Source organism: Crassostrea angulata, chromosome 7 (genome assembly GCF_025612915.1).
Source record: "Crassostrea angulata isolate pt1a10 chromosome 7, ASM2561291v2, whole genome shotgun sequence".
In the NCBI taxonomy this organism is placed as follows: domain Eukaryota; kingdom Metazoa; phylum Mollusca; class Bivalvia; order Ostreida; family Ostreidae; genus Magallana; species Magallana angulata.
This window is the reverse complement of record NC_069117.1, coordinates 43,255,633-43,277,975: the sequence shown is the minus strand read 5'-3', so window position 1 is coordinate 43,277,975 and position 22,343 is coordinate 43,255,633. Positions and strand designations below refer to the sequence as shown.

The following is a 22,343-nucleotide window of genomic DNA, read 5'->3' as shown; positions in this document are numbered from 1 at the left end:
AGGTTGATGCATCTTTGAGCAGAATAGTGTTAACAACCGTTTGAATAAAACAATACTTCCTTTGGGGGAAATGCTGTATGAGGAGTCCTTGTCTCTAATTCAACAGCATTTTGCATAAATTACCTTTTACTAGAGGTGAAGAGTTGTTGCTGTGACCTACGTTTCTCAGTTTTGTGTCAAGGTCATATTTAGCTAACAGAAAAAATAACTTAGTATACAAACTGTTAGCACATGGAACTGGAATTTTAGCTCACCTGAGCCTTAGCTTAAGTGATTTTTTTTCTGATCCAAATTTGACCTTTATCTGTCTTGTCCGCATTGTTGTCATAAACTTTTCACATTTCCATATTCCTCAAAACCACATGGCCAATGTTAACAAAAGTTGGCACAAAGCATCATTAGATTTCAAGTTAGTTAAAACAAAGAACCAAGCCCTCTCTTAAGAGAAGATAATTATATTTTGGCATTTAAAAAAAAATCTTATCCTAAATCATTAGGCCAGATAAGCTGAAACTTTTGTGGAGGCATCATCAAATAGTTTAGGTTTGTTAAAATTATGGACGTAGTATACCAATAACTCCAAAATTTTTTTTTTAAGAAACATAAAATGAAAATCCATAAACCAGGAAATTTCTAAGGGGGAGGGGGGGGGGGGGGTAGTATACTTTTAACTGTCATTTTAAGTATCTCTCTTCCTTTCAATTTCTTACATGCTACCAAGAATGTGTAAGTGGAGACAGTTTCATGATACTTTAATTTCTTATTTGTAAATTTAAGAAAAATATGTTTGCTATGTAAACAAGTGGGGTGGGGGCTGGCCCCTCCCTTATGCCACGTGCCTCATAGTTATGTCTAACTTTGCAAAAAAAGTTGGGGGGGGGGGGGGGCTTAGACCTCACCCCGGTTCCGACGCCCATGTGAGGTGGTTTAGAGTACACCAACATACCTGGTGATTGTGGAGTACAACAGCTTGTGAACACGGGGAGACAAGATACTAGACCTGTTGTTCATAAACAACCTTTCTCTGGTACAACGTTGCAAAGTAATCCCAGGAGTAGGCGACCACGAGGCAGTGCTAATAGACTCATTAATACAACCACTTAGAAGCAAACCAGTCCGTAGGGAAATATACTCGTGGGACAAAACAGACATGACATTGTTGCGCCAAGAAGTGTCCAACTTTGTACAAGATTTTATCGCCAGGCCTTTTGGATCTGTCAACACCCACTTGGAGCTCTTCAGAGACACTGTACTAGACGTCATTAACAAGCATGTCCCCCACAAGAGTACCAGATCCAGAACAACAAACCCTTGGATTGACACAACCAGCAGGCGACTGGTGCGTAGAAAACCGTGCATTCCAGAAAGCCAAGGCAACTAAGAACAAGCAAGACCAACGTAGATACTTGTCTCTTAAGTCAGAATGCCGGCGAACCATCGGTCGTGGCTACCAACAATACATCGATGACGTCATAACTCCTAGTGCCTCAGAGAACCCTGAGAAGTTCTGGCCCCGGGGCCTTAAAAGTTAGACGAGCTCACTTTTGATCTCAGTCTCACTTTTACAAAAAGAATATATAGTGGAAAAGTGAGACTGAGATCAAAAGTGAGCTCGTCTAAGTTTAATGGCCCCTGGGCCTGGTCCCAGTCCATGTGGCATCCACAAGCTATTGAGCAACCTCAATGCACACAAGGCAACAGGACCAGATGCCATATCGGCACGCTTTCTGAAGGAACTAGCAGAAGAGATCACACCAGCTTTGACCTTCTTCTTTCAGATGTCATTAGAAGGTGGCCAAGTATCAGATGACTGGAGGATAGCCCACATCGTCCCAATTTTCAAGAAAGGCGACAAGAGTACGACAGCCATCTCTTACGTCGATCTGTTCCAAAATGTTGGAACATATCCTCCATTCCAACATCATGGAACACTTTGAAAGGAACTCCATCCTCACACCAGCCCAGCACGGATTCCGTAGTTAGCGATCATGTGAAACCCAGTTTATAGCCACGGTTCAAGACCTGGTCAGTAACCTGACGAACGGCAACCAGATTGACGTCATACTGCTTGACTTTGCCAAAGCCTTCGACAAGGTACCACATCGGCGCCTGCTTCACAAGCTGAACGTCTATGGAATCCGAGGCTGCACTCTACAATGGATTGAGAGCTTCCTTACTGACAGAAAACAGAGAGTGCTGGTTGAAGGATTGTCCTCTAACATCGTAGACGTCAACTCAGGAGTTCCCAAAGGCACAGTATTGGGACCCCTATTATTCCTGGCCTATATCAACGATCTCCCTGAAGTTGTCCAGTCCAACGTAAAGTTTTTGCTGATGACTGCCTCGTCTACAGAACGATTTGTTCAACCAGCGATACAGTCCAACTCCAGCAAGACTTATCAGCACTCGAGAAGTGGGAGAGGGATTGGCAGATGGCTTTCCGCCCCCAGAAATGTACAACCATCCACATTTCAAGGAAACGCTATCCCATCAAGGCTCCATGCCATCTACAAGGCCACACCCTGGAAGAAGTCCCAAGTGGTAAGTACCTCGGAGTCACCATCAGTGAGGACCTATCTTGGCGTGAACACATCAACGCAACTTCGGCCAAAGCCACACGATTAGTTGGATTTCTCAGGAGGAACCTCAGAAATTGCCCGAAGAGCATCCGGAACCAGGCATTTACAACTCTTGTGCGTCCAGTACTGGAATATGCATCGGTTGTGTGGGATCCCTACCAACAACAACTGATCAGTCGGCTAGAGAACGTTCAGCGCCAAGCAGCCAGATTTGCCACCGGGGACTAAACGTCCAGGCAGTATGTAAAGCATGTTACACCAGCTAGGATGGGAACCACTGGAGCACCGGAGAGTCAGGAACCGCACCATCATGCTCTACAAAATACTACACCACATTGTAGAGGTCCCGGTTCTCCACCTACTGCACACCAACACCAGCAGAACACGTGGTTCCACCGCCAACAACATTCTCCATCTGTGATCTGTGAACACCTTTAGACACGCCATCAACACAATTAGCGTGTCTACTATCAGGCACGTAGCATCAGGGGGGCCTGCCCCCCCCCCCCCCCCCCCACGGATTAAGATTTTGGAAAAGTTGAATTTTCCCTTTTTCTTTTTTTTTTTTTGCCTTGTCAAGATTTTTTGGATGAGTCTGCCCCCCCCCCCCCCCACTTTCAAAAACGATGCTACGTGCCTGACTATCCTGCACCATTCGACAGCTCGCTTTTAACTTTTAACTTTTATCTGTTTTAATCTGCTCACCATGGAATCTCGAGCAGTGGAGTCATGGCACTCAGAGCTGAGTTTACTCCAAATGGGAAGAAGAAGATTACATTTGTTTAAAATAACGGTCAGTGGGAGATAAATGTACGAAACTTTAAAACAAGTTTGTCTGAATATTGTGATTAGAATTAGAGCTATTGTTGCTCATGTGAGCGATGTGGTCCCAGGGCCTCTTTTCAGAGTTTTTGATGAGAGACTAAATGTTGCCTAAACCAAAAAAGGGGATTCCTCTGTATAATTTGAATCTGTGAAGAAAACGCAAGTTTAGGAAGCCCATGCACAGATTTCTCTTTGAAAATTCGAACTTCTGAAAGTTAACCGATAAAATGCCTTGGTTGAGTCTCACAAATTTATTCCTCGGTCACTTTTACCTTAAAATTATGGGAAAATGTCTGGATCAGCACATGATAGTCTTTTTTCAGAATTGGTCCAAAAGATTACAATAGGCATAAACAACAGGATATTTCAAACAATATTCCTAAATCATTAAATGATGGGAATTAACTATGTAAACTACTTTCACTACATGATTTGGTTAATAAAGTACTTTGATCCTTTTATCTTTTCCTTCTGTTATACATATTCTCACATTTTTCCGCATCGCATTAGGCACATATACGGCAATTTCAAAGTTCATAGAAATGTACATGAACTACTATTCAACGACTGTCGCCGGTTAAACGTTTGCAGATCAAAATTGCTGCGCAAAGCTCATCCAAATAAAGTGAAACTTATTTCTTTCAGAAAGTCTGCTACAACAGAAAGATATGTGTATATGACTCTGGTAATGAAATTTATGACGTAGTTTTCCCTGTTTGACGAAAATACGGATCCCTTTTTGTTTTGACTGGGTACACTGTCAACAAACTTAGCTAACCAAATATTTGTGTTGGTCTTTCAGTAATTGGGGCGCTCTTAAACTAGTTTGTTAAACGGATTTTAGAAATCATGAAAGTCCACGTTAAAAAAAACTTATTGACATTGCGCTGCATAATGATTCAATCTTGAAAAAAATAAACCCATCAAAACAGCCGGGGTAGAATTCCATATCTTTGTGGAATGTAATTTGGTCTGCTTTTGATTACATTACTTAAGAAGGTGTATTCTGATTGAAATTTAGACTGTTGATATGAATATGCACCTATTAAGTTCTCGCATAACGCATTGAAAAACAGACGGAAAAAAACTTCTCGGACTCCGTGTTATCCAGGAAGAGTAGATTTCCCGGAGACAAGCCGCTCTCGGATTGGCTGAATGAGAGTTGCATCAGTCTAGTTGTTGCTTCTGTTTGGGTTCAGCCTTTGCCTTAGGAATCTTCACATAAGCTGCCCATTATGCATCAAATAAAGTGACATGCATCAGATTGTGTACGAAATCGTTAATTTAATTCCTATATCTTTCTTAGTTGATCTTCTATTGATGACTTTGTGTGATCAGCAGGGGACATTGTCCTCAGCAACCTATTTCTATCAATTAATAAAAACTCAGTAGGAAACAACAGGGTGTAATGTGTGCTTATTCATTGAAGGAAACGAAGTTACTGAGTAGATAAACTGGTTGCAGTTTCCCTGTCGACCTTGGATTTTTGCAGGGAACTAGTTGTTAATTAGGTAAACGAGATCAATTGTCGTTTGTCTCGATCGAAGTAGATGTATATACTTGAAATACAATATTTAATTACCGGTATATATGAATTCAAGAAGTTAAACATTGTAGGCAAAAATTAAGAGAGTGGATTTTTTATCATCTTGATTTTTTGTTTAATTAAGATTCGATGACGTAAGACATTTGGCTACCAAGTAATGCTTGAATGTGTCGAACAAATAAAAGGACCGAAACAGCTATATATTGCATCCCTAAACAGGCTCAATCACGACCGCTTTCTCAAAATGCACGTTTGTATCAACACCCGGTGCAGTGGGTATTTTTCTCTGTATTCCGCCAGGTATAAGTGATCAACATCCCCACCCCCCCCCCCCCTTTCCCATCCCCTACTCCTTTCGATTTTTGTGAATATTTGTGCCCTAAATCTATAAGAACTGTAATAATTACTATTTTTTGTGTAAACAGCTGGAGTCTATGAAATTTCTAGGTATAAAAATAATATTGATACCTACCCGGTAATTATACATCACGCCCAGGAACGTAACATCGTTTTTGAAAGTGGGGGAGGGGGTTTGGAGAGCGCACTACCTATAAATTTTTTAAGATTAAATTGTTTGTTTTTAGGAGGGAGAAATAAGTGATGCTACAAGCCTGACCCCTTATCTTACCATCTCGGATCCATTTCGAATGAAATGACTATAATGATCATTCAAGATGTATTTAACAATATTTTTATCATCTACATTATGCGTTCACACCCATGCAGGAGCAATTAAAACACCATTCTTTTAAAATTTTCTGTAAAAGTTCAGTTCAACGCAAAATTCCAAAATCATACAAGACAAACTCTTTTGAAATAAATATGAAATAAACAAATACAAAACATCTTCTGAGAAAAGGTAGGATTGAAAGACAGTTCAACGTGAAAATGAAACGTTAAATCGGATTGAAAAACTACTACATGTACATGTTCGGCATTATACGACATCTTTTTGTGGATAATATAAAATTGTTTACAATTCATAGAGAATCTACAACTCTTATGCAATATCGACAGTTTTAAATTCCAAATAGTGTCATCATGCTTTAATTCCAGTGAAACAGTGATGCATATAATTACGTGTATTCACTTAAATAACATTCTATTATATAAAATATCTGTATGTGTATAAAACGATGTGGATTTGTTTGTTTTAACCTGAGCCACACATTTCAGAGAAATATGATATTCGCGAAAATCTGTTCAACAGATTTTCAACTGAAAACGCTTGTGTCCTTTACTAATTTTCGATCTAAAGTTAAAAATTATTACATTACAAAATTAAAATTTTTCATGTAATAATTTAATTAGTAGAGAACACTTGTAAAATGTCTTAGCTTAATTCTTTCAGGCATAGTAATAAAGTTTGTTGGGTACTGGAATATTAATGAACACCTTTTTTAAATGCTGAAATTGTTGGCAAAACCACTGATTTCAAACAAATTCCGCTTTTATAATCCATTACACGTTCCCTTGAAGCATATTGATTTGTTGTTATTACATGTAAAAAAAAAATTCTAAAGTAAAAATTACTTCAAAATTCTTTGTATTAATTATTTCATCGCAGACTATTTTTTTTGCTAATTAATCAGGCCCCATATGGCTTCATCATGAATGTATAGCCTAATCACATCAAAAAATTTTTCTTCGAGCATTCAAGTCATCTGAAGCATTTAATAATGATACTTCAACAGTATATCATATCTCTAAATTAATTAATAAAACGATTACTATTTCACCGAGTTTCACGCCATTGAGAAAAAAGTTCGGGAAAAGTCACTGAGGCGACACCTGCCGACAAGCATTCTTTTCAATACACACTACTCGGGTTTACCTGATATGACGTCATCAATATGGCTGACACAGGATACTAAGAATGAAGGTAATACATGCAGACTATGTTTTTTCGATATGTACGGACTTTGTAGTGTTTCTTCGTCTTTTTGTAAGTATAAGAGTACCGAAGACAGTCATCCATGATGAATTGAATCGTTGTCTGTCCGTATTTGTTTGTAAGATTGCTTTAAATTGACATCAGTCGATATCGAATTTCCCTTTCTGAAGTTTCTTAACTTTTTATACACCATTGTAACGGACTTCATATTTTACTCACTCAGTTGAATAGTTGTATCTAAAGTGTTTTTAGTCTTGTATATGTTATGATGGTCTGATTTTTATTGGTATTTTGAAACTGCTCTTGAAACGAACGAGATGTAAAGTAGGGCATCCGTGAAGGAAAGGAGAAAAAACTGGGTCAGTTTGTGGGATTAAATCCGTAAACTGTTTAGAATATTTCTATACATTGCATGAAAGACAGTATCTGTTTGAAACTTTCCCGAACCATCAAGTATAGATATTGTCTATCTCGAAGTTTTGGATCCGTTTGGTACACACGTGTGAAATCTGATGATGTGTGTGTGGCATATGTGTTTTTGAAACATGCCTTCATGTCATGTATGCAGAAGATAACAGAGGCATGGAGAAAGTGTATCATGTTTTGTAATTTGGAATCAACAGGAGCAACAGGGTTTTATGTTGATGAATTTGATCCACACCACCTTTAACTATAAAAAAAACCAAATTAAATTCACTACAGGGAAAATTTGTGAGATGGATTAACTGAAAATGCATGTAAGTAATGGACAGTTGTAGCTCTAGATGAATGATGATTTGTGTTGGTTATAATAACAAGTCATGAAGAGATTGTTTAGATTCAAGCAACCAAGGCTCTAAAGAAGTAAAAAGGTATTTGTTGAAAATTAAACAATTGGAAATTTTGATTGATTTTTAAATATTTTTCAATTTACAATGGTATGTCCTTTAATGATTTTCCAATTTTTATATTTATTTTCGAAGTATACTTGTTTATCAACTGGTGTTTTTGTTGTTGAAATAATACACCTGCATATTTTCATTTGTATCACACCTGCATATTTTCATTTGTATCACAAACATCCATTAGGTTCTTTTTAATGCTGACTTTGTTGAAAAATGGTTCCTTTTCTTTTTAGGTTCATATGATTTTATTTCTTAAATTTATCTTGAGTTTCATTAAATAGACCCATACCTCCTTAAGAGAGGGTATAGTTTTGAATTATATAAATTTAAAAATAAAAACATCTGTAGGTCTCAATTTTCTTTGTAGAGAATAGTTGAAAGTTTACTCATTTTTTATGTAAGTTTGTTTTTATTGCTATCAGAATTAATGTTTTGGTCTTTTAAAACACGTAAATATTCAATTTAAAACCGCTTTTTTAGAATTATGAATAAGTTAATTAGTATTCACTTTGTTTTACCCCTCCCTGAAGATCAGCTTTGGTAACAATTACAACATTTCCCTCCCCATTACTCCCTCTCCTCATTCTCTCCCCTTCCTGGAAAATCCAGAATGATGTGTTGAGGTGCAGAAAGTTCAGGTGTAAACATATATTAACTGACAGGTTAGTTGGTTACGGTCAATCCTTTATTTATTCTTTGTTTTTCCTACTATGAACTCTGCATGGTAACAACAGGTAATTCTAGGTAATGTGTGATTTCTTTCTGCAGTGTGTGTGATAAGTACATAGTGTTAGTCTATAATTTAGGAAGGAAGTCTTATTGAGAAAACTCAACTACAAGGTTTCATATATTGCACAGCTGGGTTAAAATATAATTTAGTACCTTTGCATAAATTTGTTGGTATTTTTCTAACAAAAGTCAAATGTGGCCTGAATTAGATTTTGGAGGTTATCTAGTTCTTTTGCATTTCAAACTGAATTGTCATTGTTAATGAGTGACATTTATTTTGTACTATTAAGAACTGTCATCTTGTGGTGGAATCATAAACAAGCACAGGTACCTGTGTGTATATAAATATATATATCTTTGTTTAAGGTAAAATTGTTCTAGAAGTTTCATCGTGAAAAATAAAGGTATCAAGGGTTATAGTCCCACCATGCACAGTTTAAAAGTGATTGAACATCTTACTGTGCCATGATGTATTCTTGTGCAGTTTGTGTCAAGTCTAAGTCAAAAGTCGCTTCAGGAAATGAAATTTTTCTTGATCTCAAGGAATTTGAAACATTTTGTGAGTGAGCACATTCAACAAGTTTGAAAAAAAAAAAACATGCCACAGGTAGAAATGGTAGTAAATAGTGTGACACAGTAAATGGCCGCTTCGTGTTAGCATGCCTTTTATTATTTTTTTTTGCGTATCTTAAAGCCCTCCCACGCATTTATCAATAGAAAGCCCATATAGACAGGACATTCATCTTAAGAAGGGCTTGTCATCAGTAAAAGTAGAGGGTGTCCAAGCAAAAGAGCACAATATTATATATAAAGAAGTTGAGGGAAAATGTACCGTTGGCATTAGGAGAGATAAAATAGGATGCACATGTAAATATTTCTCTATCTCCATGCTGATACCCTGTTATTTGGCCGACTAGATTTATGTTTGTGGGATTTTCAAGTTGAATTGTTTTATAATATCAATTATATTGAAGTTCTACTCTCGGTGGCATTTTGTGGGGGTGTTGGCGTGATGTAATATGCATGTTCTACAGTTGCAGCGGTATTAAACTTGCTTTTTAAATGACAACTCAAATATTACAGATTTGGTTTTATAAGGAAAGCTATGTGGGAGGACATTCGCCAGATATTGGTTAGAAACTTTTGTTTTATCTCCAAAATTATCATATATTGAATTAATACATTAATTTATAATGACAGCTAAAAATGCTTCATTCAGTGAGGCAAAAATAGGAGTGAAAAGGTTTTTAGATTTGCTTAGGGAAGAAAACTCAAGTGTTTTATCAAAAAATTATTAAATTTTTGAAAAAAAAACCCTGAGAAAAAAAATGCTGTAGGTATCTCTTTTTTTTTGTAAATTGTGTTTTACTTTATGCAGGTTATATGATGACTTTTTGTTTTCATTTTATTGATTAAATTCCCCCTGGTTTTTTTTTTTTATGATTATGGAATTTGGTGGGGGGGAGGTTAAAGGAATGAACAAGTTAATGTTGACTGAAGCATGGACCGTGATGATACCCCTGTCAACAAGATAAAATATAAACACACAGATAGCTGGTATTTCAAGTTTAAAGTCCTTTCAACTCAAGTGACCCATATTAGACATGTTTGACCACAGAATGTACTTATATGTATTTACTGTTTGTTGATACAAGTTACAAAAAGAATGAAATGAGTTACATGTATGTGTATGTACATGTATATATAAGGAAATGCGAAGAAGAGAGACACATTTGTGCAAATTGACACCTATGCAGATGAAAAACACTTAAAAACTTCAATGCTTTCCGTCCACAATACTTTGTCCGCTAATATAATGTGTTTATATTTAGATCGCTACAATGATTCATCCGCAAAGTTTTCAGATTTTCAAATGGCAATTTTAAAAATGTTTCTTGCTACTTTATTTAATAACTTATAAGCTGATAATAACTGATTTTTAAAATAAATTCATCAGTATATGAACAGCAGCAATGAGATGTTGATGACACATTGATGATAAGTGTCTCTAAAATCAATAGATAAGTGCCCCTTGACTTTATTTATTAAAAGTGTATGATTATATATTGTCTTGAGACAAAAAAAAATCTGACTGTATATTTGTAATGGGGAGAACGATTAATCACGGCAGTGTTGTTATTTACGGCTGTCACAGGAATTAATAGGCCCTCATGTTACAGTTATTGTGCAGCGTGACTCATTTATGTACAACACTGATAGTACCAGTCAAGTCGCTCAGATAAAGGGAATCACTGGCCTTAATGTGCGATGTTCTGCGGTAGAGGATGAGAGCTCTCGCTCTACCTCCCCGTGGGGGCTTTGAGTGGTGAAGCTGGTTCGTTTTTTATATATACCTGTATCAAGGTTGTATACTGCTTACAGATGGCTGGCCAGAAGCCAGTGAACTTGTGTTAATTGGGGTACAAACACAATTAAGAACCACAAAAAAGTCAGAAGAGACAAATTACAAAGACCCTTAAAAAAAATGAATGGTGATTTTGTGTTGACCTTATGCTGGAAGTTTTCATTGTTTAAAACTTTGACTTTTAATACTTATAACTCAATTAAGTCAACAACGTTTTGGAATGATGTCAATCTTTGTTTTATATTGCAAAGATGATAGGTAGTTTTCACTTATGTTGTCAAAGTCTTACCATAGGCCATTTGTTTATAGAAGATTATTGTTTATGATTTGATCATCATTTATTAAGAAATAATTAGGGTACTGATCATTTGGCTGAAGACATTTTTGAACTACTGATTTTTCAATTGTCCTTGAGATTTATCATTTATCTGCTTGCTCCGCTTTGAGGTTTGCATTGCAAACCTGTGCTTTTATCAGTATAAAACTGTAGCCAACTAATGGGGATCTTCTTACGTCTAACTTGTCTGAGAGATGGGTGATGGATTATCTAAATATTTTGCACCTAAACTGCACCAGTAACAATTGCTAGCTGTGCATCTCAAGTTTAAATCAAACAGTCTGGTACAATATCCTTTGTATAATCTGTAGTATATAGGGCATAAACTTAACAAAGTTGTTCTTTGTTTTTTGAATTTATGAATGTTTGGTTTAACTTAGTTATCTTTGTGCTCTGTATGAAGTTTACATTTTACATTTTAATGAACATAAATGTTCCATGTGGTGAATGACCATTAATTTTTACTTATTTTGTATCTAATGTTAATGAAAAATGACATTTGTATATATACATATATTGTACAGAATTATACAATGATTTGAGTTTTAATGACCCTTTTTCATAATTTAGTTTTGCATGTAATATTTATATATGCAAACTAAGGATATTACAAGAATTGCAATTCAAAGTTAATGTTCATTAAGTTGCTGTGGGTAAGTTAATGAATATTTGCCTGAATGTTATGATTTTTACACCCACAATTGTTGATACTCTAAGCTGGACTTACGATGAAGTAACATCTTGGTTTTAACCTTGCCTATAGTTTATATAGACCCTAATGAACTTCTGTGTTAATTGATTACACACATTTATGTGACTGGTGTGAAAAGGTGCCTTTTAAATCTTCTTTGTGAAGCTATTATTGTTAGGTTTTTGAAAGCCTTCTGACCAATGTGTGAATTGGCACCATTACTTCCCCCAAAAATAAAAAACGAGGTCGTTTTTTTAGGGAAGGGATATTGAACTCATTTAAGTGCATGCTGGTAATTAAATCATATCTTTTAAGCGTTTTTTTTTCCCCAATTGATTTTTTAATTAGCCTAGTTTTTGGAATGCTCAATATTTGGACACCGTAATTACTCCGAAAGAAACTGTATCAATTTAGGTGTCAGACCTCTACATTATGTCATACTCATATCCTCAAACGTACAACAATATAGGCATTTTTCCAGCAATCAATTTTCTTGTGAATGCATTGCACTCTTGACACAGTTTTTATTACTTGGCCCATGAGAAGTCATAAAGTGCAGTGTTTTACTTAAGGTCTGGAGAATTCTGACTGTTTGTCAGTCATTTTTCACTGTGTATACACACACTGAAGTAAAAAAATGGCCGACTTTTTAAGGATCAAGTCCTGTAGACTTCCCTTTGTTATGTGACACAGAGGGTCTTAGAGAGAGAATCCTATTAGGAAACTCTAATTCCTCGCCATTTCATTATGTTTGGGTGCTGGAAAATTGGGGCCTTGGAATATATATTTTGGGGTCTTAAAGCTTTATGTCTGAAATGAAGTGATGTAATCAGGGTTATAAATGTGGAAAAATCAGACATTGGGGGCTATAGAATTTTGGCTGATTACTCTAAAGAAGTAATCTAGTTATCAAACATACAACATGCTGGAATTGATAAAGTGAGCTAAGTTTTCTTTTTGTATACTTCTGAAAAGTCAGTCGAATCTGCCTCTTTTCAAATGTTGAAAAACTTGGGATTTTCCTATGTTGCCGAGTTTTTTAGTGCATTGCCGTGATTTGATCTTCACATCTGACACTCATCTCTGACATATTTTCCATATCTTAAAATTCAGATATGATATCACACTCAGTGGATATATTATGTTTGTGAAATTTCAGGCTTGCACAAATATTATCAGATGAACAAATATGGTTTTTAAATGAATTAAGTATGGCATCTATTTAATATTCTTACTAGGAATTGTTCTGCATTTAAATGGGTGCAAGGTTGTTTAAGGTACAAAATTGTTAAACACAAAGAGGATTTTTTGAGAACTTAATTGCACGCGTGAAATTACTGTAAAAAAGTTGAATTCTACGTTTTGATATGATATACACAGCTATTTGAGTTACAGGTTTAGGGATATCTCTTTGGAAGTTAACCTTTCCTGCAGCTGTGTTTTAAAAATTTATTTTTTGCACCTGTATCAAAAGGAATCAGAAAGACGAGAAAATTAAAAAAATCTACAGAACCATACTTGAAAAATGTATGCCATTATTGAAAAAATGCTTAGAGATAAAACTGAGAGTAAACAAAACTGAGCAGATTTTATAATAAGTAAGAGTGATGTATGGCATATATCAACATGGCTTATTTAAAAAGAATTTCAGAATCTGGAAGATGTATAGGGGTAGAATGTGTACTTATAGTATGTAAATCTTTATAATGATAGAATCCAGTGATAAAGTTGATCTGTCTGGGAGTCTGCCTCAAATTAAAGGCAATCTCCGAACATAAACACCTACTATAGGTAAATATTATACAGTTATGTACACGTACAAACTTATTATGTTTACTTTTGATGTCCCCTTCATATTATCTTCTTTTTTTTTTCTTTGAATTTTTGTCATTTATTGAAAGTCACCTGACGCCATTTAATCAGTAATTTAATTTTTTATTGATAGAAAACCCTAGCAGTAGTCTTTCATCTTTAGCTTCATGTTTGCTACTGCATGATACCTTAAAACCAGGGAGATGACCCATAAGAAATTTGATTCTGGTTATGGCATCTGCCGAGAGCATGCCATGTCAAAATTTGAGTTTGCTCTCTGGGTCCAGACTTCATCTATTCTCTGATCTTCTCAACATCTGTTCAGTGTAGACTCATAAACAAGAAAAATGGACCTTATGTTTCTTCTTTAGCATCATTTTGTGCTGTCATGTGTAAAGCATTTGTAAGTCTGTGTTGTTTTGAATGGGGAGGGGGTGGGGGAAGGGGGGAGGGATGTTAATACCTTTAGAACACATAAACAAATTTGGAAAAGCTCAGTGCATCCATGCATATATGATTTTGGGAGTCTGACCTGGAAATAATGTACTTCTTTGTACTGTCATTGAATTGAGTTTCCAGTGCTTACTGGCCAAGTGGTAGGAATGGTTAGTAAAATCACAGGTTGGAAGCAAGAATGGTAGTGGCTTCATATAGATATACATGTAGCAAGCTGACCAATCTCATCAATGCAGCCAAGAATTCTCAACCAGTGAATAAACTTAATAGCAGTCTGGGAAACCCATTCATTTATCACTTTGGAATTTTGAAACCAAAAAAAACCCCAAAACTCAGAAGAGCCAACCTTATGAGTCAAACATTGCTCCACGAAACAAGATGTGCATGTACATACAGTTGGTACACTTGACAGTTGTTGCTTGCAGTGTATGAATGCAGTTTGGAGTGCACATTATTACAAAACATTTGCATTCAGAATTGTCACAATGAGTAGTTTGTTACAGAAAATTGATTTCCTTGCTTAAATAAATCATCTGCCTAAGATTGTTGCAATCATGGTGATGATTTTTACTCATTTCTATGTATCTTATGATATTCTCTCTTATAATTTTGTTCTCTCTAGGAATTAATAATGTCCAAAAATGATGCATCCTGTCAATTTTTTTATTTATAGATACATCTATGTATAATTCAATGAAAAATATATAATTGTAATATTGCAAAATATTCTTTGAAACCCCCCCCCCCCCAAAAAAAAATCCATATTATTGTATTGTAATAAAAAGAACTGGGGTTTTTTTTTGGCTTAAGATTTGAATGATTGTAAATTTAGTATAACAGATAAAGCAAAATCATCTTTGAATTCAAACAACAGCTAGCTAGCTTTTCTTTGTGATTCTATGCAACTTTGTTATTTTCTTAGTATTGAAAACAGGGTGCCTCGTTTGAATTTCTCTGACACATGGTTTATATTTTATTTATTTGCCCATTCCGTGGTCACTTGTTTTCTGATTGAGGCTTATACTTTTCATCTCCAAGGTTCCTGAAGTAAAATTGTACATTTATAAATTTTGTGTCAACTGGTACATTCATGTGGGCTCATTGTTTGGTCAGAATTGCATGCAGTTTGAGAAAAGGTCATAGATATTTTGAAACTTGATCTATCATCCTCTTTGAAGATGCATAGTGGCATATTACATTAGTTTTAAATTTCTGAACAGGTGGACAAGTGATACTTAAGGCGATGTATGAAATAGAGATATTGAAATTTTTTAGAGTCATATATAATTATAGACTAAAGTGTTACTCTTAAATTCAGAAAAAAATTGTGCACTTTTAGAAACTGCATGATATAAAGTTATTTTGAATAAGGACAAGATCTTCTGGTATAATATTACACATAAACAAACATGACATAAAGGATACATGTGATAGGAAATGATTTTGTCAAAACAAATTGTGTACTCATTTTTCTTGCAGCTAATTTTAGATGGTTTTATGTAACATTACAAATTGCAAATCATGCAGCTTGAAGCTTTTTTTAATTTTATTTTCTTCTTTAATGAATAGAGTATAGCATAGTATATGTACGATTTCTTATTATAAAGAAACATAATATTTTGAGGGTAAGAAATGCATGATTTTCCTAATTTATGGGCATTTCTCTTTTTTAAAATGAATTTAGTTATGTATGGGTTACGATACACTTGTGAGTAGTGTGATACAGTTACAACAGGAAGCGATGGTGTGAGCTCCCAGCGTATGCTTGCAATATAAATAAATATGACAAAGATGATCTCAATTTTACTGCACACAAATCTGGATAACAAGGAATCCAAGTATTGGGTATTAAGTTTGGTTTTATAATTAATTAGGCCATTGATTTCAACAGGAAATTGTGGAGGTTTTTTTTCCTCCTCTCGGGTTCTCATTCGAAGAATGGCGATTCGGTGCCCAAGTATTGTATGTCCCAAAATTGTGCAAAATTTATCACGTCACCTGTTCCAAAAGAAAACATTTGACATTTGCTGCAAATTTTCAATGCTTCAGGATGTTAATTATTATTTTTGTGTTGTATCTAGGAGAAAAAAAAATTAAGCTAGCAGATATGAAGTGTCAATTTTTAATGTTTTATAGATCTGCATCAAATAATCTGCTTATGAGTTACATGTAATTTTTTTTCTCTATTTCTTTCAGAAACAGAAAAATGAAGATCTTACAAATTGGTTATAATGACAAGTTTCCTCCATGAATAGATATAGATAACAGAACCTAAAATGGGTAAGTGTAGTTTATTTATAGTTATATATATTACTATAATGGTGCATATGATAAATATATATTTATTATCTGAGGGATGATAGAGAAATGTTATACACGACGTACCTATTAATAATATCAAGTATGATATGAGACATTCTTTAGATTAGATTTGGTTATTTAGAAATGCATGGAAGCATACGTATTACTAATGCTTATAATTGAGAGGATAACCTCTGATATTAATTTAAAATTGGTGGTATTTTTCGTAATCCTTTTATAACATTTCTTTATTATGCTTTATGCATTTGATTATAATATTTTCTTCTTGGTTTTGACCTTGCTATACTTATTTTTATGTATAATCACTTAACTTGATTAGAGTTACAATTCCAGTTTCAAGCTGTTTATTTGAATGCATACATGTACTTAGTCAAATCAAAAGCAATGGTACTGCTTCTTTAAAAAGTCCTTTCCTGGAAACCCTTTATCTTGTGTCAAATGACCATGACTCCTGAGGTATTTTTTTACTGATATGTCAAGGTCAAATGGCAACCTGGTAAATTTCACTTCTCTTTCTGTAACAGGAAGCTAGATAAGGAAAAATATGATTATTGTGTAAATTGTTTTTGTCATATGGAATGAATTATTTGTTTACTGACATTAATATATACATGTAGCAAATTTAATTGAAACACTATATATTATCAACAGAAACTTTAAAATTCAAGTAAGCTTGATCCTACAAGTTTGTTTTAAAAACAAAAATAAAATCTGGTCAAGACACTCTTAAACATAAGAATGAGCTTCTTACAATTCTCATTTGATAGTTAAGTCTTTTTGGTTAAAAAAAATCCTCAAAATGTGCAGTTTCAAGGATACATGTATGTTACATAAGTTTCATGTCATCTTAATGGTTGGTTTTAAAGAATTGTTTCACCCCTATACACAACGTAAACGATTCTACTTGTCTCTCAAGGTCAAACATATTATGGCTACTCTTTGTGCAAGCAAATACAGTATGATGTTGACGATCACTGTCAAGGATTTGGTAGAGCAAGTTAAAAAATTTCATCATATAATATATTAATTAATATTGCATAATAGTGTTTTTGTTGTCATCGTAGAAAATAAATTTCCAGCAAAACATTCCTCATAGTTATACATGTATAGTTAAATGCATATTAAATAAGTTGATGTAAGGTAGAAGAAAGCTATTTAATAGTGAAATGGTTTTCCTTTACAGAAGTCAGAATATTTTGTCATTGCTGCATGCAATTTATTTCAATCACTGTCTAGGAGGTTATTTATGTGGTTGTAAAATTTGGTGATTTTTAAAAAAAAAAAAACATCTTAAGCAGTTTATTTTGATTTGTATTCATAATTTTTGTGATTTCAAAAGTTTTCATTGCACAAAGATACACACTATTTTTGGTGACCTCAAGTTATGGCGATAAAGCAGTAAAAGAAGTCCCCATCAAAGTAACATGCTATATAATAATACTTACATTAAATGTATGCATGCAATGAATGTAGTAATACACAGTTATAGTGAAGCACCATGCAGGGAAGAGCAACTTTGATTTGTTATAACCTTAATGTGTTATATCTAATACTGTAAATTCCTTATTATTCGCGAGTACTTAATTCCACGATTCAACCATTTTGCATCAAATTGCGAGAATGTGAAATTACGAACGCCAAATTTTTATCATATTTCTGTTTAGTTTACATGTGTCTGAAAAATAAAAGTGAGATTTTAAAATCTGCCAAATGTATTTCTTGCAATATTATGCAGATATTAATTCTTTGCGTATAATTAGGAATATACAGTAAGTAAATATGTTATAATCTTAAGATTAGGGAAATGAAACTGACTGCAATGTAAGCATAAATTTGAAACAAGCATGTTTGCTGTAATCATATTTTACAGTATTTTGGCTTGAAGTGTCACGGTTGATATCTAAAGAATGTGTATATTAATCTGAAGTGTTATGGTTCACAATGATTTTAAAAGCTGTTTTTTATTTCAGATGGTCAACCATCTTTAGAGGCTGTGATGGGCTCCCTGGAGTCCCAGCTGGAGAGGGGGCTCAGGCAGGGGAACAAACTGGCCGCCCAGAGTGCCATTGCTCACTTACAGGTGAGAGCAACAGCCATAAAGAATTGCCTCATTTACCTTCAAATCCAAATAAATCATTTTGGGTTTACCAAAATTTAAAGGACAAAATGCAAAAAGCTTACACTTCCTTTTCAGTGTCGTTTTTTTTCTGTGCATAAACAAGTTTTTACACAGAAACAGAAATTTTTGTTGGGATTATTTAAAAAACAAAAATTGTCTCTTCCCTATTAATTAAATAGAGAGTCATTCAGTTCAGTTCTCTCAGACAAACAAATCATGTCTCATTAATATGCATGTAGATTACAGCAGTGATCAATGTATGGTTTTATAGCATTTTAAAAAACACTCATTGAAAGAAATATTTGGTATTTTCTTTTTATTCTTCAGAGAAATCAAAGTAGCCACAGCCAAAAAATAAAGTTAGATTACATGGGAGAGAAACGGTAAGTGATTCAACACAAAACTAGATGCATACCCAACCATCTTATTTGAAAATAATGTTAATCAAATTAACTACCAGTTTTCCTTTCAAAGAGAGAGGGGTGTAAAGTCAAGTACCCCCAGGTACACTATTTCAGTAGTCATATTGTTTGTTGAACCTTTGGGTAATGGTGCGAGATGGTGAATGGGGGGTGGTGAGAAGTAGGCATTTAGGGGCTTTGAATTTTCATTACATTTACTTAGCATTACACAAGCTGCTATTATATGAAAGAAAACAACACATTTTTAATACATAAGTTTCACAGACTTGTGAATACCAGTATATTATATGTACTAATGATACAACATTACATTTTAGTATATTGACTGTGCCACGGCCAGTGATGTATGACAAAGTATGTGCCAAGATTCGAGAGATGTATGGATTTGATATGAATATAGCCTTTACACAATCAAATGGAGAGGTAGGTTACCAAGTCAATTAAATAACTTGTTTATATGTCAAGGGACGGGAATAAAAAAGCCGCTTGAATAAGGCCACATTAAAGCAATCAATTGCCCTTAAAATCATCCAGGATCAATTTGTTAGGATATTTAAGTACATAGGTGGGATAAAACCTGGGTACAATAAGGGTATAACAACATTTAAACAAAAATTGAGAAATACTTTAACTCAACTGAAAGTTATATTTGGAGAAATGTTCATGGTGTTTAAGCAGTGTAAAAATAAAGGGAATTTAAGAAATTAAAGTGCATTTCAAATGAATGCACCCAAGGATATTTGACCAAATACATAGCATTTATGCAAATTCAAAAAAACACTTAACATTCAAAACAGGTAATTTGGTATTCTTAGGTTATTTGTTTGACTTATTGAATTGCTTTTCATCAGCTGCCATCTTTGTGGACTTCAATTTACTGTACGCTTGACATAGTTTCGGGACTTCTTTAAATTCTTGATATTGACTGCAGTTTCTAATTTATGACCTTGATTCTCAGGGGAGAAAAAGATGGCTGGATGAGATTGCATTGTTCATTGTCACTTTTAATGTGTAACAGATGGTTTCAATGGTTTTTCGCTGATTTTCTATAATGTGTGCCATCTATATGAATGCAAGAAAAACGTAATAAGCTCCACATTTATCATTGATATTCTGAGAAATTAAAGACAATTTAATAAAAAAGAGAATTAAACTGAATGCATGAACAATGTTTTAGGACCAGTGAAAGACATTGTATGTATGTCAGTGAGTAATGTATTCATGTCAGTTAAGGGCAGAGTTTGTCAATGTTGTCAGTGAATGACAGTATGTATGTCAGTGAATGACAGTGTGTATGTCAGTGAATGACAGTGTGTATGTCAGTGAATGACAGTGTGTATGTCAGTGAATGACAGTGTGTATGTCAGTGAATGACAGTAAGTTTGTATATCAGTAATGGCAGTGTAGGAATGGTTGTGAATAACAGTGTGCATCAATAAATAACAAAGTGTTTCTATGACAGTATGTGTGTCTGTAAGTTGGTCGTTGGATATTTGCAGTTTGTATGTTAGTGAGGATCGACAGTTTTTCAGTATTATGATATTTACAGTACTTTAAGAAGAATAACACATTGCAAACAAATGTCAGTTTATTTGTATAATCCGATGTAAAAGTGCAGGTGGCTGTAGTTCTACGAATATTGTATATTTACTTACTAGATTGTATATACAATGTATTTCTCAAGTATTGAGCAAGTACAGTGTGAAGCTTTGGGCCCTTCTATCTGATCTTGTGGCATGCATGTAAAGAATGCGTAATTGTCAAATAAAACCTTTGTAGCATGAAAAAAATGTAACAGACATTGAATTCAATTTAGATATGTTAATCTGCCTTATTATACATGTAAATGAAGTCAGTAATTGTCTGATATTTTTATAAAATTGATTTCTATCCATTTTCAGCTGAGAAGTCCAATTTGCAATCAAAAAGACCTTGACATAGCAATTAATCTGGTGGATAAAAATGAAAGGTCAACCAGTCTTCGTTTGATCTTGACCTCTCCCACAGGTCAAGGTCATGGCCAGGTCCGGCGGACAGGGGCTCCCTCCATAGACACTGGTTACTCTTCCATTAGATCTCAGGTGAGAGGCCCTGGAAAAGGGAACTTAATTGAACAAAAAAGTGATAACATTGATTTCTTACTTCTGGCAGACACACACAAAGGGACAGACAAGGAAAATGTTTGTCAAGTGTGCATTAGGACTGAATATGAAACTTGTAACATTGCGAGGGAGTTTTAGAAACAGAAATTTGATGCAAACAGGAAATGAGTTCTTTGAATGTTGCTGTTACACACAAAAAGGAATGAAGTGCCATTGCTAAATTAAAACAACTGTTTATTTTTTGCCCTCTGATAAATTATATTCAACTTTGTGTACCTAGTCTAGCAAGAGAGAGAGAGAGAGAGAGAGAGAGAGAGAGAGAGAGAGAGAGATTTTGCTAATTTCTCATTTTCTACAATGAAATGATTGACACATTTCATACATTTTTGTTGAGATTAAGTGCAGCTCAGGTTGACACACATTGATTTCAACATTGATTAGCCTCCTGTACAGTGGATATGTGTTATCATATTCAAGTGTTATTTAGATGACCCTGGGTTTTGTAAATAATAATAACACTATATTATCAGATAAAAAAATATTTTTTGATGAAATGCTGTGATGCAGATTTTAATATTTCCCTCAAACTCATGATGAATATCAAATTTAGAACTGTGAAAACATGAAAAGGATGTGAATCATCAAAGAAATGCCATGTTGAGTTATGAGCAATCAATATTTCTTTAAATATTTGCAAAAAAGGAAGAATTCTGCGCTGTCTGAAGTTTCAAACAGTTCAAATAAAGCATGAACAATTGACAGGTTTTTTAGTAACATGCAACAGAAAAATTTAGAGCTCATTTATCTAAGGAAATCAAAAGACTTGTGAACAAACTTGTCTAAAACACATTTCATCCTCTTTTCAATTCTAAAAGGAGGAATTTCAGTAGCCATTGTTTATTTTGATTTACCTGTGGCCAAATTTAGTTGACATTCAGGAAAAAACAAACTAGTTTGATACATTGTAATGTCTTATCATTACAAGAAGGAAGTGGAAGAAAAGAAACAAACAAAACCAGAATAGAAAACCTGGCGCGATACATTGACATCTGCATACCATCCATATCAATCAACGGAAAAAAGGGGGGGGGGGGATCCGGCAAAAGTAAGGGCCAAGTCAATGAAGTCGGAGGATTTATATGTGGTTATCTAATAGTGCATCAAGCCAATTATCACCACATAAAGCCAATCTATAAAACATGCAGGCTTTACACTGGACAGGAGATAAAACAAAATATAAAACAGATCGAGCTTTAGGTC

General features: G+C 34.5%; 1 protein-coding gene across 5 annotated transcripts in view; it reads left to right on the top strand.

Annotated features, from left to right (window-relative positions):
- Nucleotides 1–6,778: 6,778 nt before the first annotated feature.
- The window catches only part of LOC128192796 (mitogen-activated protein kinase kinase kinase 2-like), a 28,942-nt gene continuing 13,377 nt past the window's right edge, over nt 6,779–22,343 (top strand). The window contains exons 1-7 of one of the 5 annotated variants that reach the window (XM_052865770.1): nt 6,814–6,832; nt 9,541–9,589; nt 16,315–16,398; nt 18,411–18,520; nt 18,887–18,942; nt 19,299–19,404; nt 20,883–21,062. In XM_052865770.1, coding sequence (XP_052721730.1) covers nt 16,395–16,398; nt 18,411–18,520; nt 18,887–18,942; nt 19,299–19,404; nt 20,883–21,062 — 456 coding nt within the window. In that variant the 5' untranslated portion in view covers nt 6,814–6,832; nt 9,541–9,589; nt 16,315–16,394. Of the gene's footprint in view, nt 6,833–7,262; nt 7,582–9,540; nt 9,590–15,839; nt 15,964–16,314; nt 16,399–18,410; nt 18,521–18,886; nt 18,943–19,298; nt 19,405–20,882; nt 21,063–22,343 lie in introns of those variants that run through there. The other 4 variants (XM_052865769.1, XM_052865771.1, XM_052865772.1 and 1 more) reach the window with 4 other exon arrangements.